Source organism: Phalacrocorax carbo, chromosome 3 (genome assembly GCF_963921805.1).
Source record: "Phalacrocorax carbo chromosome 3, bPhaCar2.1, whole genome shotgun sequence".
In the NCBI taxonomy this organism is placed as follows: Eukaryota; Metazoa; Chordata; class Aves; order Suliformes; family Phalacrocoracidae; genus Phalacrocorax; species Phalacrocorax carbo.
In genome coordinates, this window is record NC_087515.1 from 11,155,111 (window position 1) to 11,169,224 (window position 14,114).

At 40.1% G+C, this 14,114-nt stretch overlaps 1 protein-coding gene across 4 annotated transcripts in view; it reads right to left on the minus strand.

The window, feature by feature from the left end:
• SMYD3 (SET and MYND domain containing 3) overlaps positions 1–14,114 on the minus strand; it is a 424,925-nt gene that overhangs the window by 6,653 nt on the left and 404,158 nt on the right. For all 4 annotated transcript variants that reach the window (XM_064445827.1, XM_064445826.1, XM_064445825.1 and 1 more), the window contains one exon: positions 784–892. In XM_064445827.1, coding sequence (XP_064301897.1) covers positions 784–892 — 109 coding nt within the window. The remainder of the gene's footprint in view (positions 1–783; positions 893–14,114) is intronic.

A 14,114-nucleotide genomic window follows, 5' to 3' on the forward strand; every position in this document is an offset into this window, starting at 1 on the left:
AACTGGAGGCAGTACATCTTGCAGGGGGACAAAAACACCGTGGCAGCAATTGAGGGATTGAGATGGGAAGTGAGTGAGCTACGTCCTGACGACATGTTGCTCATGGAAGGGGATTCTTCAATGTATTTAAGATGATACTAAAGCAATGTAATGGCTGGACAGGGTAAGAGGAAATTAATATAAAAGTCAGCTCAGGTACAAGAGGGATGGCTTAAAGCTGAAATGTAACCAGCAAAGCACCAGCTGCAAAACCAGATCAAAGAAGAGAAAGATGATGAATGATATAGAAATAGGAGGGATCAAGAAGATGACTGTTGATTTGAGTGTGGCTCACATCAAAATACAAGCATTAAAGGCAGAGTTTTCCAATTTGAAATCATAGATCCCTGACAGGGAATAAGGGTGGCAGAAACTGCAGCTCTCTCCTGTTCTTGCACTTTCAGTGCTTCCAGATTCACTTTGTTATGGTAAGAAGGAGAGTATGAAGCACTGAGATATTTTTATCTCTTCAGATCTAATAGTAATTTTTGATCCAGGCACCTCTGAGCTATTTTCAACTGTAATTAGCAGTGACTGATACTGGAGGAAGTCAGTGCCTGAAACGCTGAGCAACAGTGACCCATCACCACATTCAGCTGCAGCCTCGGGAAACGCCACTGATGGAAGAAGCAGTGAGGAGTATCCAAAGGTATGAGATACAGTCAGAGCAGAAGCGGGGGACACACAGCAGGTTCGGGGGAAGCGAGGGAGGGGAACAGAGAAGAAACAGTTCACAATACTGGCCTGTTTCAAGGTCTCCAGCGCTTGAGGAAACATATCTTGACTGTACTGCAGTTTGCCCACTCGCATCAGCTGGACAGCCCTCAGTGGATGGAAACCAGGATAATACAGTCTGCAGAGAAAAAGAAGGAAAATGTGTCACTGTCAGCTCTCACCTTCACAGTCACTGCCTCTGCAGAGAGCTATTAGGGTGGGACTGCAAAGTCATTGTGAATGTTAATAAGGTACTCAGAGAAAATTAGCTGCACTTCTGAGAAGCATGAAATACTGAGGGGAATTAGCAAATTATTACTCTCCATCTCAGAGGAATGCCTTTAACATTATCCTGTTAGAAAGTGACGAGAGTGGGATTATTTAATTCGCTACTGTTGGATAATACAATAGCATTTACTGTACTTAGTGTTGCAAACAGAGGTCGTTCACAATCCCAGGTCTCTGGAGGGTTACAATTTTAAGAGCAAGCTTCATCAGGGAACCCAGTCCTGGATCCTCCAGGATTAAGGAGAGGGGCTGCAGGGAAAGCAGATATGTAACACCGAGGCCACAATTTCAGAGGATTTGTTTGCTGCTTCCTGTTGCAGAAAGAACTAGTACTGCATATTCAAGGAAATATCTCAGACTCGGCTTCTGCATCTAGACAAGGTATCTGCTAGTGTGATGATACACTCTTGTTCTTAATTAATTTCAGAGAAGCAGAGGTTTTCCATCAATCTACCTGGAGTTAATAAAAACAGAACTATGCTCTCTTTTTTTCTAGGAAGTAGATGGAGACCAACATCATCATTAATTCCTCCCAAGATGCTCTTGAAATGTCCATGCTTTCATGGTGACCACTCTGCATTTCCAAAGCCTGCTGGCCCTTGGCTCACAACACCTGGATCCCACCCCACCCATGTGTCCTAGATATGGAGAGCATGGCACCTCGGGAGAGCAACCTGGAGGCTGCAGAAAACAGTGGACGTGACTTGCCTGGAACTGGCCAGCAGGAAACATGAGGTGAAGGGACACCCCTGGAAATTAAGTCACCTGCAAAAGATCTTAGATCTTTTTTTGACTAACTACACAAATGAAAGACTAAAAGCCTTAAGGCCGATGAACTGAAGACAAAGGTCCTATTCGATCAAACAGCATTTTATTTCCTCAAGTACACCAGTGGTGAGATTGAGGAGTGTCTAAAAAAATACAAAATTTATCACAACTGCAAGAAGATGAGCTGATAAGCTTCCCAAACTCTACTTTTTGAAGAATTTTTGGGTTTGTTTTTTTTTTTGTATTGATGCCAAACCTATGATCATTAGACTTCAGGGGACTTACTAATGAATGATACCACTGCAGTCAGAAAGACACTTAAATCTGCATGGGTATGATTAAACGCATGCTAAGACATTACAAGCTGTAAATTTGTACAACGTATAGGCATCTTCTGATAAGTCTGCATGCAAATGAATGAGTTATCTTTCTCTGTTATTTTTCACTAATAAAAATGTAAACATGATTAAATACAGGTAACTGTTTAAATGGCAGTGTATCTGGCTGTCCTTAAAAATCTCAAATGAAGATGTACAAACATCATGGAAAATGTTTTCACACCCCAAAACCCCTTTTCTGCTGATCCCATGGAGTTTCAGTGAAGACACGCAGAAACACATGGGAAGCATGCTTGGCAGGATCTCAGGAGCAACAGCTTTTCATCTACCGGAGCCTCTAACGAAGCAGCAGAAACCAACTCCTCAATAAGAATAATCCACCTTGAATTGCCACGAGCACCACCTGTTCAGACCCCTTGTGGGCTGCAGTTCAACAGGCTGGACACCCAGCAGACAAGGGAGAAGAAAAATGATAGCACTTATCTCAGTCCAAACTGACCACTCAGAAACTTCAAGGATCTAGTTAAATAAATGCTGTAAAATCATCAGTATGTTTATTTTTAGATTTTTGTTTTTTATTATTGTATCAATTAACATGTGCTATCTGCTGCTAGTTAAATAGGAATAAAATGCAACTAAGTCAGAGATTTTGGTGTGAATTAGTGAAGAGTGATAGAAATTGCAGTGCTAACACAGCAAAAATGGGGATGGTGAGCACATGCACAACTTTGTAAAATTGCAAAGAAAATGAAGCTTGTATGTTTGTGTACTTCTGCCCTCACCTGTGACTGCTGCAAAGCCAGTCCCTCTCTGGGCCACCGAAATACCAGGATGCCTGGCCATGGCCACAGGAGAGGAGCCAGGGAGGCAAAGGTTGTTGCGTGAGATGATAACTCATCCGTGCAGTCCCCATTAGACGTGTCTCTGCTATAGCGTGACAGCTGTGATTCTTTTCCTACTGCTCCTTCACAGCCTCTTCACATCTCCTTCATTCCACAATGTTACCTTTTATCGTTTCAACCATCTTTTTAATGTCTCTCCTTTTCCTCTCCCTCCTGAATAACCAGCCCATCAAAAATACCAACGCAAACAGGTAACTTGGGCCTTGCCTCGCCTGCAGCCACTGCAGGGATGGCAGCTCACATGGACAAACCCAGGCTATGCTTTAGGTCAGCACCGTGGTGCCTGCTAAACTTCACATGGGTCCATCAGAACTCAGAATCTTCCCCTCCATACAAACAGGTTTTTTCTATAGATCATACATTCACCTGCAGTCAATAAAGATTTAGGATTGTGGTATACACAATACCAGAGAAAACAGGTGGCAATTTAGCAATGTCAAGTACTCAGCCCAGAATACCAGCTATAAACTAAAGCAAGTGAAAATTTAAGATGAGGACACAGAAGGAGTAAGTGTGAAACAAAGAGCCCTGTGCTCATAAATATTTACAAAGCTGTTTTACTGAGCTGATTTATGCTCTGATCTTATGCATGTACATAGTTACATTTTGCAAGCCTTAAAACTGACATTTGAAACAACTGTTTATTATCATATTCTGGAATAAATCTATTAAACTATTGGAACACCTTTTGTGGAAGCATATCCATTGAGTGAGTTTATTAGAGAAATCCAGGCAGCTTGCAGCTCTTCTGCGAGACACGTAAGTGGGAAAAATGCTGCTGGCTTCTTCCATGCATCCCTAGGATTCAGTATTATGAAAAACTGGCATGGGAGAAAGAACTAAGATGCAGTGTCAGGTACAATTTATTATCCCCACGCATTGCTCTGAACAAAACAAAATGGAAAATTTTAAGAATAAGGAAGATGTTTACCAGCCAATGAACAGATACCTAAAGACTGTCAACAACAGACTAAGACAACTATAGAGAAGTACATGCTGTAAAACACGTTGCAGCTTGGGAAGAGTAGGATTTCAATCTGAAAAGGATTTTATGAGATTTACCAAGGCCTGAGGGACAGGAAAGGGAACAGTAACATACTGAAAGCTGAAATAAAAGTAGTTCTGTGGAGTGATGTTTCCTGGCCCTTGGCACTGGTCAATGCCCAGTAGTCCACTTGCAAAGAGAGATTAAACAGAATACAACAACTAACAAGTAAGGCTGTGCTGTAAACAAGAGAACTGGAGGAGGCTGAGAAAGATCTGTACATTTTGTATCACATCCTCTACTTATATGACACAGCACAGCTTTGCTCCCATCTATGACCAACAGCATCCATGCAGGCCTGTCTCTCCAGCCTGCCCTCCTGCGTATTGACCGGTCTCCCCAGTGTGGCCTCACCTGCAAATCTCACAGAAGTGCATTTTGTTGCCTCCTCCATGTCGTTGATGTTAAACAGGATGAGTCCCATGCAAACCCCTGTGATACCCCACTGTTACTGTCATCCAAGCAGTGTGTGACCCAGCAGCCAACCCACACTCTGTAAAGCAATGGCTGCTTCTAATACACCATGAGATCAATAGCTCCTATTTGTAATTCAGCCACAAGATTTGCCTTGATTAACCCCCAGAGCAGCCACTGATCATATACTTTATAAAGAGAAAAATATTTTCCTTTGTTCTATATATTGGCTGTTAATCTCTTCAAGCAATTCCTTGTGTTCTCATGTAAAGGACAATGTAAAAAAGACAGCCCTTGAAAAATTTTAGCCAGTTCCTTCTATTTCTTAATACTGTAGTTCCATTAATTCGACTCAACTTATCTCCCGTTACTAGGTAAATAATCAGAGCATTTGTGTTCTCTTGTGAATTAAAGCCTAGTATTAAAAAAGAGACTATGCAAAATCACTGCCTTTTGTGATGCCTCATATTTTAAAATAAATAGACGCCTACCGTTCCCTGTAAATCAGGTTGTGGGTTTAACATTTACACTGTTGTCTTCAGCCTGATGTAATTATAAGCAGGCAGGATTTATAAAATCTGAAATAAGGGTTTAAAATGAAAATGCTACAAGGCTCTTTAATATGGTGGCATGTAAAAAGTGATGCTATACATAGCTGTAAATTGGTTTGCAGTACCTTTTAGTGCAAGGAAATATGACAGCATAAAAGACAGAAAGCAGTTTTAGGAGCTGCAGCAACAGAGAAGGAATTAAGAAGAGGCTCCTGGACATCAGGAAGGGTGGTGAGCAGAATGCAAAAGGGGACAGCGTCAGCCTCGCAACAGAAGCATACTCTCTACAGCTGTGGAAATGTTCACCATAAATATAGCACCCAGTAAGTTCAACCTTCTTTTCTTTCTCTGACTTATTCTTGATTTCTGAACTGCTCAGTTTTCCAGTATATTCATTAAAGCTGTTCACTGAACTGCAGCCTAGGAATTATTTTTATGTTGCCCAGTTACATGTTTTTATTACTCAGTCATGGTCATCTAATTCGCATTATATTATTGCCACTGCTTGGCTGGGATCATCAATGTGTTCTAAATATGGGAATTATGAGACACATTTTTAGGACAAATGTAAGGACAAATTTTTATTTGTGTTAAAAGGTATGAAACATTTGGTAACTATCAACATTTCCAGTGAGGAGCTACTTATTTTATGAATAGTCAAAGAAGTCATACGTCAGGAGGGTAAGACAAGTAAACCGTGGTCATTTAGGAGCTCACAGATCTTAATGCCAGAGGGACTGTGCTGCAACTGTCCTGTCTGTACACTAAATTTCACCTAGCAATCCCTGCTCCAAACCCAGCAATTTGAAGCTGAATAGTGCTTAGCAATACTCTATTTATAGAAAATAATCTTAAGCAGCTTTATATATAATTTGCTCAATATTAGTGTTTTTTAATAAGCACTAGGCCTATGCAAGAGTTTTGCCTTGGATGGAACAAGATTAGAGGGTTATTTCTGGAGGAAGTGGGAATGTGTTATCAATACTAAATTACTCTGGTTTGCATGTTAAGTATTAGAAGTCTAGTTGGAACTGTATAATTTCTAAGGGCAATATATCTATATTAATCTCTGTATAATTTTCAGGGTTCCCTGTGGAAGCCTTCCAAAAGAATAGTGCCCTGGCTTTCATGTTAATAATGCGTTTTTTCTTGGAATAATAATGGTGTTAACCTGTTATTCTTTCTGACTTCTCCTTCTCTCTTTTTCTCTCCCTTTCTTTTTTTCTCTTAACAACTCCCTATTTATCATGGATGACCAGGTAAGTTTAAATCAGTTCAGTACCTTACAACTCCCCTTACGCTTCTGGCAGCAGCCATGTCATTTTTGGAGTAGCAGGCTAAATCCTTAACCTGTGGCAGACCTGACATACTCCAGCTGCCCTGAAATATTTATTGTTCATTTTATCTCCCCATCACAGTGTCTCACTGAGAAGATCAAACCATCAGTGAACAGTTTAATGCTGGCATCACCCTTTTCTATTTCTTCCCAGATTTGACACCTCTCACTTGGATTTTGGGATTGGCTCCTCAGCACTAGCAGGGAGGTGTTCCTGGAGATAACTGCTAGTGCACATCCCTAAAGCTTTAAAAAAGCTTTGCCAGTGAAGAGAAGACATTATTATTAGTAGAAGCTTTATGCTGGAAAATCTCTTACAAACTAAAGCAGGAAAAGTTAATTTCAGTTACTATTTCATAAAACTATTACCCTTAAGAGATTTACTCTTCTTCTGGTTTAACCAAATAACAGCTGAAAGTCAGCATAATTTTATGAGCCAGCTGGGGTCTGATATCAGTAGAGATGTGCAGACCTACCACCTCTGATCAGAGTTCATATGAAACTTCCATACTCTTATAATATATCCTGGCTGTATGTTTTTGCAGTCTAATTTACATGTGGTCTCTCTGTATTATTGCCATTTTGGCAAAACTCTCCGTATCCCAAATATTGAAGTGAATGATTTGGTTGATGAAGTGGTTTGTTCAGTGATACAGCAGAAAATCTCTGGGAAAGCTGAGAGTTGAACCTAGATCCCATTGTGACTTTAGGATCGTTTTTGGTTCATGCAGAGCCTGGTCCTTGTGTCTATGCTGTCTTGTCTATCTGTCTGGCTATGCAAGCCAAATCAAAGTAAATGTAGTTTTATAGGCTTAAAAGGCTTGCTGTATTTTGCAAATGAAATGTAGAGACAGTAACCTTAGTTTAGAAACTTTTGTGCCAGACTGCCAATTTATTTTTCTGGGTTTTTTTTCATTCTGTCCTCACATAAGAAATGTCCTGTGAAATAACTGCCTCTGGAAACAATTCAGGATTTACATGTCTGAAATTATGGCTCAAAAGATTTTTCTTCACATCTGCATCTCATACTGTTCCATTACTATTTGTTTCAGTAATTTAACTGATGTGATCAAATAAGCAATTACACTTCCTAATCGACTGAATTCTCAAGAAATGTTAGCTATCCATCTCAGAAATAATTTCCCTCTGGTTGCTGATCATTCTGCCGTATTCCTTATGGTGATAATTTATGTCACATTAAAATAGATATTGTGCCAGATGTTGGCTCTGCCAAGATTTGAATGATAACTTTAATAAAATGACAAAGTGGTATAAACGGCAATTTTCATCTTGGCTCTCGATCTGTCTAACTTAAAATGCTGACACTGTCTGTTTGAACTGTCCAAATGTTCTGTCTTCTGGTGTTAAGAGATGTTAAGGAAAGACAGAGTGCTCAATCTGGGATGGAAGTAGGAAAAGATTTTATATAGATTGTCCCTGTCTCCTGGTTGATCTTCAAAACAACTTGTAGGTCTTAGGTTTTTTTGACATGAGGTCACCATTTTTACATAAAGATGGTAGGATGGACTGTTGCTGCAGATAAGAACATATCATTTCAGTCCTTGCATAACCAGAAGAGTAAGAGATTAACGTCAACAGTTTAGTTCAAAGGATTTATAAAAAGATTTTAAAAGCCATATAGAGTACATTGGAAGAATGCCAGAAAACACAAGAAGTGTAGGAAAGACAGCAAAAGAAGAATGGTAAAGCTAGTTAAAGAGAACATGCATGGGAAGAGAAGTAAAATATGGAAGGAAAATGTACACTAGAGACACTGTAATTTGTGACAAAGACCTTGGTGTTACCTTCACCTTCAGCAGTGAACCTATGACTAGCTGTTGATGTTAAAAAAAATGGGCCACCCTCAGTATCTCATACAGCTGAGGATACAACTATAAGACTGGCTGCAGACACAAGCGATACAAGTTTTCTTAGTGCAGATAACACATGTACAGGTTTGCATGCTGTCACTTCTTCAGCCACAGAACCAGAGTGTGACAGGAAAATGAAAAACTGGTGGACCGAGTTGCAGGCAACTTTCCTCTAATTGATTCCCTTTGCCCTGATGTGATTGCCCCAGTATCGGAGCCACACACATCTAACTGCTACTAGCGTCAACAAACTTCAGAGAGGCAAGTGTGCGTGTGCGCGTGCAAGCACAAACCGCACAAGGAAGGACACAGCTGGTAGTATTGACAACTTAGGTGCAAAATGTCTTCTCTCCACTCACCAGTACCTTAGATCACCTCAGAAATCCGTTGTAATACAGAAGACTGATGAGATGTGAGTTAGAGCACTTGTTTAAGCTATAGTATCAAACTTGTTTCCTTCTCTGTCGTATCTCCAGATCATTCTCCAGAGAAACTGTCAGGTGCAGTGCAATGACTCTCGCTCTTTAGAGAGATGATTACAAATACCAATTTCAGAGAGGATGGCTGAAATCTGGAGAGACACAGTCATTGTTGTCATGACAGCTGTGGGTCAGGAAAGAATCAATGTCTGGATTTATGTTACTTCTGGGAAAAAACAAGAGTTATGGTTTTTTTTTCCCCTGCACATAGATCAGTGTTTTAGTAGGCATTTCTATATACAGTGATGGGTTCTGAAGTAACCTGTATAATTTGGGAAATAGATCTTGGAGTCACAATGGCTATTTCTGTGAAAACATTAGCTCTGTGAAGCAAAACAAATATTAGGATAATTTTAGGAAAAGAAAACAGAGGAGTGCTGTAAAAATACATCATGGCCCTACATCTTTGCTATTGCATGCAATTCTGATTTTGTCTTATCAGAAGAGTTCAGTAGGAAGGTGTGATGAGGACAGTTGGAAGTGCAATGAATGAGTAAATAAATGCACCAAGATAAGCCTGCAAAAGAAATGACTGTGGAAGGACTTGGCAACAAATCTATGAAATCACGGGCTGCATGGAAAAGGCAAACAAGGAATGGTCACTGTCTCTCATAAACCAGAAGATATCTGATAAGACCAACAACTGGTGGGTTCAGAACAAACAAAAAGATGTTCTGTCTCACACAGACATTAGTTGAACCGTTAACCCAGTGCCTCTAGGCGCAGTTGATTTTTTATCAAAAAGCAAAAGATAGTGAAGCCCAGGTTCATATTTTCCTCTTCCATGACTACATCATTTGGCATGTTACAGTCATCCTGTGATCACCAAATCTTCTCTGCTATTTCCAAACAATAAGCTTCTAGCTTAGAACAAGTGGAAGACTGTGAAAAGACTCATAGGAATCTCCCTCTTTTTTTGATATCTCCCCAAATTTGCCTTTCTTACTCAGTTTCTTATCCACCTTATCATTTTTGTGCAAATGACTCACCAAAATGATAGTAACTCTGTAATACTCCATTACATTCTTCATTGAAGCATAGCTCTGCAGTATTTTACTTCATTTAGATTATATCGTCTTATAGTATTGCACGATCCATTTTTAGTGAATCTATCTATATATTTTTTACAGCATCTTCCACTCCTCTGATTTTTTATTCTTTCCAGAATTTGCCCTATATCTTTGAGGTGATAGCCCTCTAGTTGCCCTTCTAAAGTACTATGATTCTTATTCTTCAATTGTTCAGTGTCTCCTCTGACGTGAGGAGTCTCTTTGAGCTTTCCACTTTTACTTTGGAAGCAGAGTGTACCATGTCCATAACTAATAGTGATGATAAGCAAACAAAAAAAGGGATTTACTCTGCATCATTTATTAATATGGTCCTTTTTGCTTTGTGATATCTTGTGACATTGTTGTACCCTGAGCAAACATCATCTTGTTTGCAGAAACAACCACTATGGCACTGTGTTTACCAACAGAGTTTCATGTTATTAGCAGTACGGGGGTTATGGAAAAAAAATGAGATCAAGGATCTCTCCTTTCCCCCCCACCATCTCCAAAACCAGAAAGGTCCTGCTTCACTGTCATCCCAACAGCAGACACCTGATGCAGCTCAATGTGTACAGGCTTACGATTTGGTTGGGTAGCTGTTGAACATAGTGATACTAATCTCAGTGTCCTGCCAATGTCTGGATGGCTCATCCCCTCATTTTTCACCACTCAGCTGCCTTCCAGACTCACATCTCCTACAAATTTTTGCTTTCAGCCACAGTGTTGTCACTGTTCAAAATCTGTCACGCCTGTGCTTTACCAGCTGCCATTTCGGTTTTCCTTGCTTTTTGGATACTTATCATCAATAATAATTGCAACAATAAAAGTTGAAGTAGCATTTACAAATTTAGTGAGATCCTTATGCATAAATCGTTACCAGCATGTCTGAACAGGAACTTCATTGCCTGATGTCAGATATCTCATTTAGATATCTGGCCTTACTCCTAACGTCCCGCTTTACCCACCTTGAAGATGAGAATAGTGATCTACTCAGTGGAGCTGATATGAGGCTAAATTCAATCATGTTTGTGAAGCGTTTTGAGAGTTCAACAGGAAGATTCTGTAGAAGTTCAAAATATTAGCACTAGCTCTGAATAGAATTATGAATCCTTGGTAAGCTCACAGTTAAAACGTGACAGCTAAACAAGACCATCTGTCTGAACTGGAGAACACTTAACTTCCATCCCGTTGCTCAGCTGGCTAGAAAATTTCTTGCATGACCCAAAGGCAAGTAAATTGCTCCAGAGTTTCCTACAAAATAAAAAAACCTGGAAGAAAGGGGAGGGGGGAAATACCATTTTTTACAGAAAAAAGGAGACCCGCTATGAACTTTATGAACACCAATCATGAGCAATAATCTCTCCCAGGCTCTAAAGTGCTGCCTGAAATGCTGGCTGAATATAAAGGAGAGATTTTTTTTTTTTTTAAGGTAACACCACTATGCCTCTTCATGGCATGGAAAACTGTGCAATAGTTCAAAAGACCAAGGCATGCTTGAACTCTCTGTAATTGAAAGTAGGGTGTTCACTGAGCAAGCATTTTTCAAGCAACACCATGTTTGCTGAACACCTGATTAATGAGTACATTTGTACCTTGGCAGAAGAGGCAGGGGGTAAAAATATTTAAGAGAAGATTGCCTGAGGAGGAAATAGATCCATGAAACAAATATTTCAGTTTATATAACGTAGAGCAATTTTCAAGATTTCATGCTTTACATGAAATACATATCAGTAGCTAGTTTAGTATGTGAGCTACTGTCTTCAATGGCCAAATCCAACATGTATGCTACAGACAACAGAACATCTCAAGGCATTTTCCACTGATGTAAACTGCTGCAATGGTGCTGATTTTAATGCATAGACTGCCAGAGTTATATTGCCTTTTGCTAGCGCATGGAACACAATGCTTCTACAAGCTATAAAACAATGTTAATGTCAGCATCACAGAATCAAGATCAAATTTCAAGAACATCTCTCAGAATGCATAGTACTTTGGATTAAAAGATTTTTGTCACACTTTTTGTTCAGATGTTGCTTTCTTCCTACACTGCTCAATGGCCAGATTTTGGCTCAAGATTATTTGTGATCACAATCCACTATTTTGTAATTGTATGCTGTTATTCTAAAAGATTCTGAGGTTTTGCAAAATTTTACCTAGCTATAGTTATGTGGCCCAGCCATTCGGATCTTGTTTAGAGATGTGAGAGACAGGAGGATAAAAGACTCTCCAATTGGCATTTTGCATCAAATTTCCTGAGTTTGAGGTTTTGGATTGTGTTTCCAGATTAGGTCATTGGAGATTCATGTCTTGACATGACAAGGATGTCTTTCTATAGGCAAGATAAGGGATGAACAATTCATTTAAGCTAAAGTGCAATACATTCAGGGACCTGCTGAGCAAAGCTCTTGAGCAAAAACAGAAACAAAGAGTTCCCAAACTGAAAATATAATGCATGGTGAACAGGAGCCCAGTTCCCACAGAATTAGCTGGGTTTTTTTCTCCCACTGAGTGGCTACAACATAAAACTACATGATGGCTTTATTGGAAGGACAACATTTTCTCCAATCACGGGTGCTCCAGCTCTTGAGAGGAGAGCCATGGAACAAAGGCCACCTCTCTGGGCCAGACCACAAGTGCAGTGACTGAGTGTGACACTGAAGAATATGGCCATGAGCCAACAAGAAAAAAAAAAAAAAAGGAAAAAAGAAAACAAACCAACCAGCCCCTGGAAGCTGCACAGGAAATCCTGTGGAGTTACTTGACAGTGACCTGATCAGTCCAGACCTTACCATGGTACTTGCACAGTCATGACTGGAGGCACAGACATTTCACATCCAACCTCCTTTGCTTTCAGGCCATGGGTAGACATCCTATAGGTGCAGCACACTTCTGACAGGAATCTTCCAAAACGATCTGATAAATGTTTACTTTTCACCTCATTTACTGGGGGCAGTAGGCACAGAGGAAGAGCTATAACTGCACTATCATGCCTAAAGCACATGAATAAACATCTTGTCACAGTCTAAAATTACGAAACAGTGAGCAACCACACTTCTGTCTTGGCCAATTGTGTGGAGGCAATTAGCACTTTGATTTACGGATGAGTGGAGGAGGGGAAATGAGCAAAAGACATACATGTGGACTCTATCTAGTACTGTTTTTTCTATCAAATGTTAGTTGCATCCCACTGAGCTAAAGAAAGACTCTGAATACTTGGCCCACAGTTTCCAGTAGACAATTTCTGTGCAGTGAGACAAGGTTCACAGTTCTAGCTCAGAAATAATAGCCAGCACATGGGGAAGAGCTCCAGCAAGTTGTTGTGCAAGTGCAGCAGAGCTGCCAGGGTAACCGATCTATAAGTCCTGGACTACTATATCATCCTGCGCCCCAGGTTACACCCCTTTGTCGTCTAAAACCCTTTGGCATTATATTTACTATTGGTTTCCCATTACATGCACCAACTGTGTCTGAGGCAGAACCTCTGGTGTGTCTCACAAGTTGTATTTCTAACAGTAAGAAGAAATTACTTTTTCTCCCGCTTGCTCCTCTTTTATTCTCTGTTTTCCTCTTCTAGTTTTTGAATCTTTCTTTCCTAGTTTCTCTGTCCTTACCCCTACATTTTTTTCTTTCATTACTCTTTATTCCACCAAGTTGCCTTTTTCCCTTTTAACCTCCTCTCACCATCTTTTTATTCATAATTTTCTATTTTTTCCACTTCTGGGTTCTGTCTACCTACACATAACCAAAGTGGTGTCTGTGGAGGCTGATTGCTCATGTGGATGGGCTACATGCAAGATACACACCTTTGAAGCAACTGTTAGAACTCTAACAGCTGTTTCAAAGTAAACTCCCTATAAACATTGAAAATTACATGTTAAGACATGCAATGGTGTACTGTGCATAAAGCCGCAGGAAACTACCTGCTGATCTATGATACGTCCATTAATCTCTGCAGCCTAAAGGGCATCTTGTAAATTGGTACAGGAGGCAGCCATGAAAAGAAATCTGTCAATACTCTTTTGTGAGGCACAGGAAAACCACAAACTGAGGCAGGCATCAAAATCTAAAATGGCATTTACTTGCCTTGAGCAAAACCAAAATGTCATGGCTCCATCTGATTTTGCAAAGTAGCACAATAGGACCTCACCATTTGATTGTTAATTTGTGATTTCTCTGAAATATGGCTTAGATAGCTCTTGGCTTTCATGGCATCCGTTCTGAGGATTTTTGTATCACTCCAGTTTGTATTTTGTGTTGGACCAGATGTATCTTGGTAGAGTGCAGAAGAAAGCCTCTGCTAGGTGACAGTTTCTCTCCCAG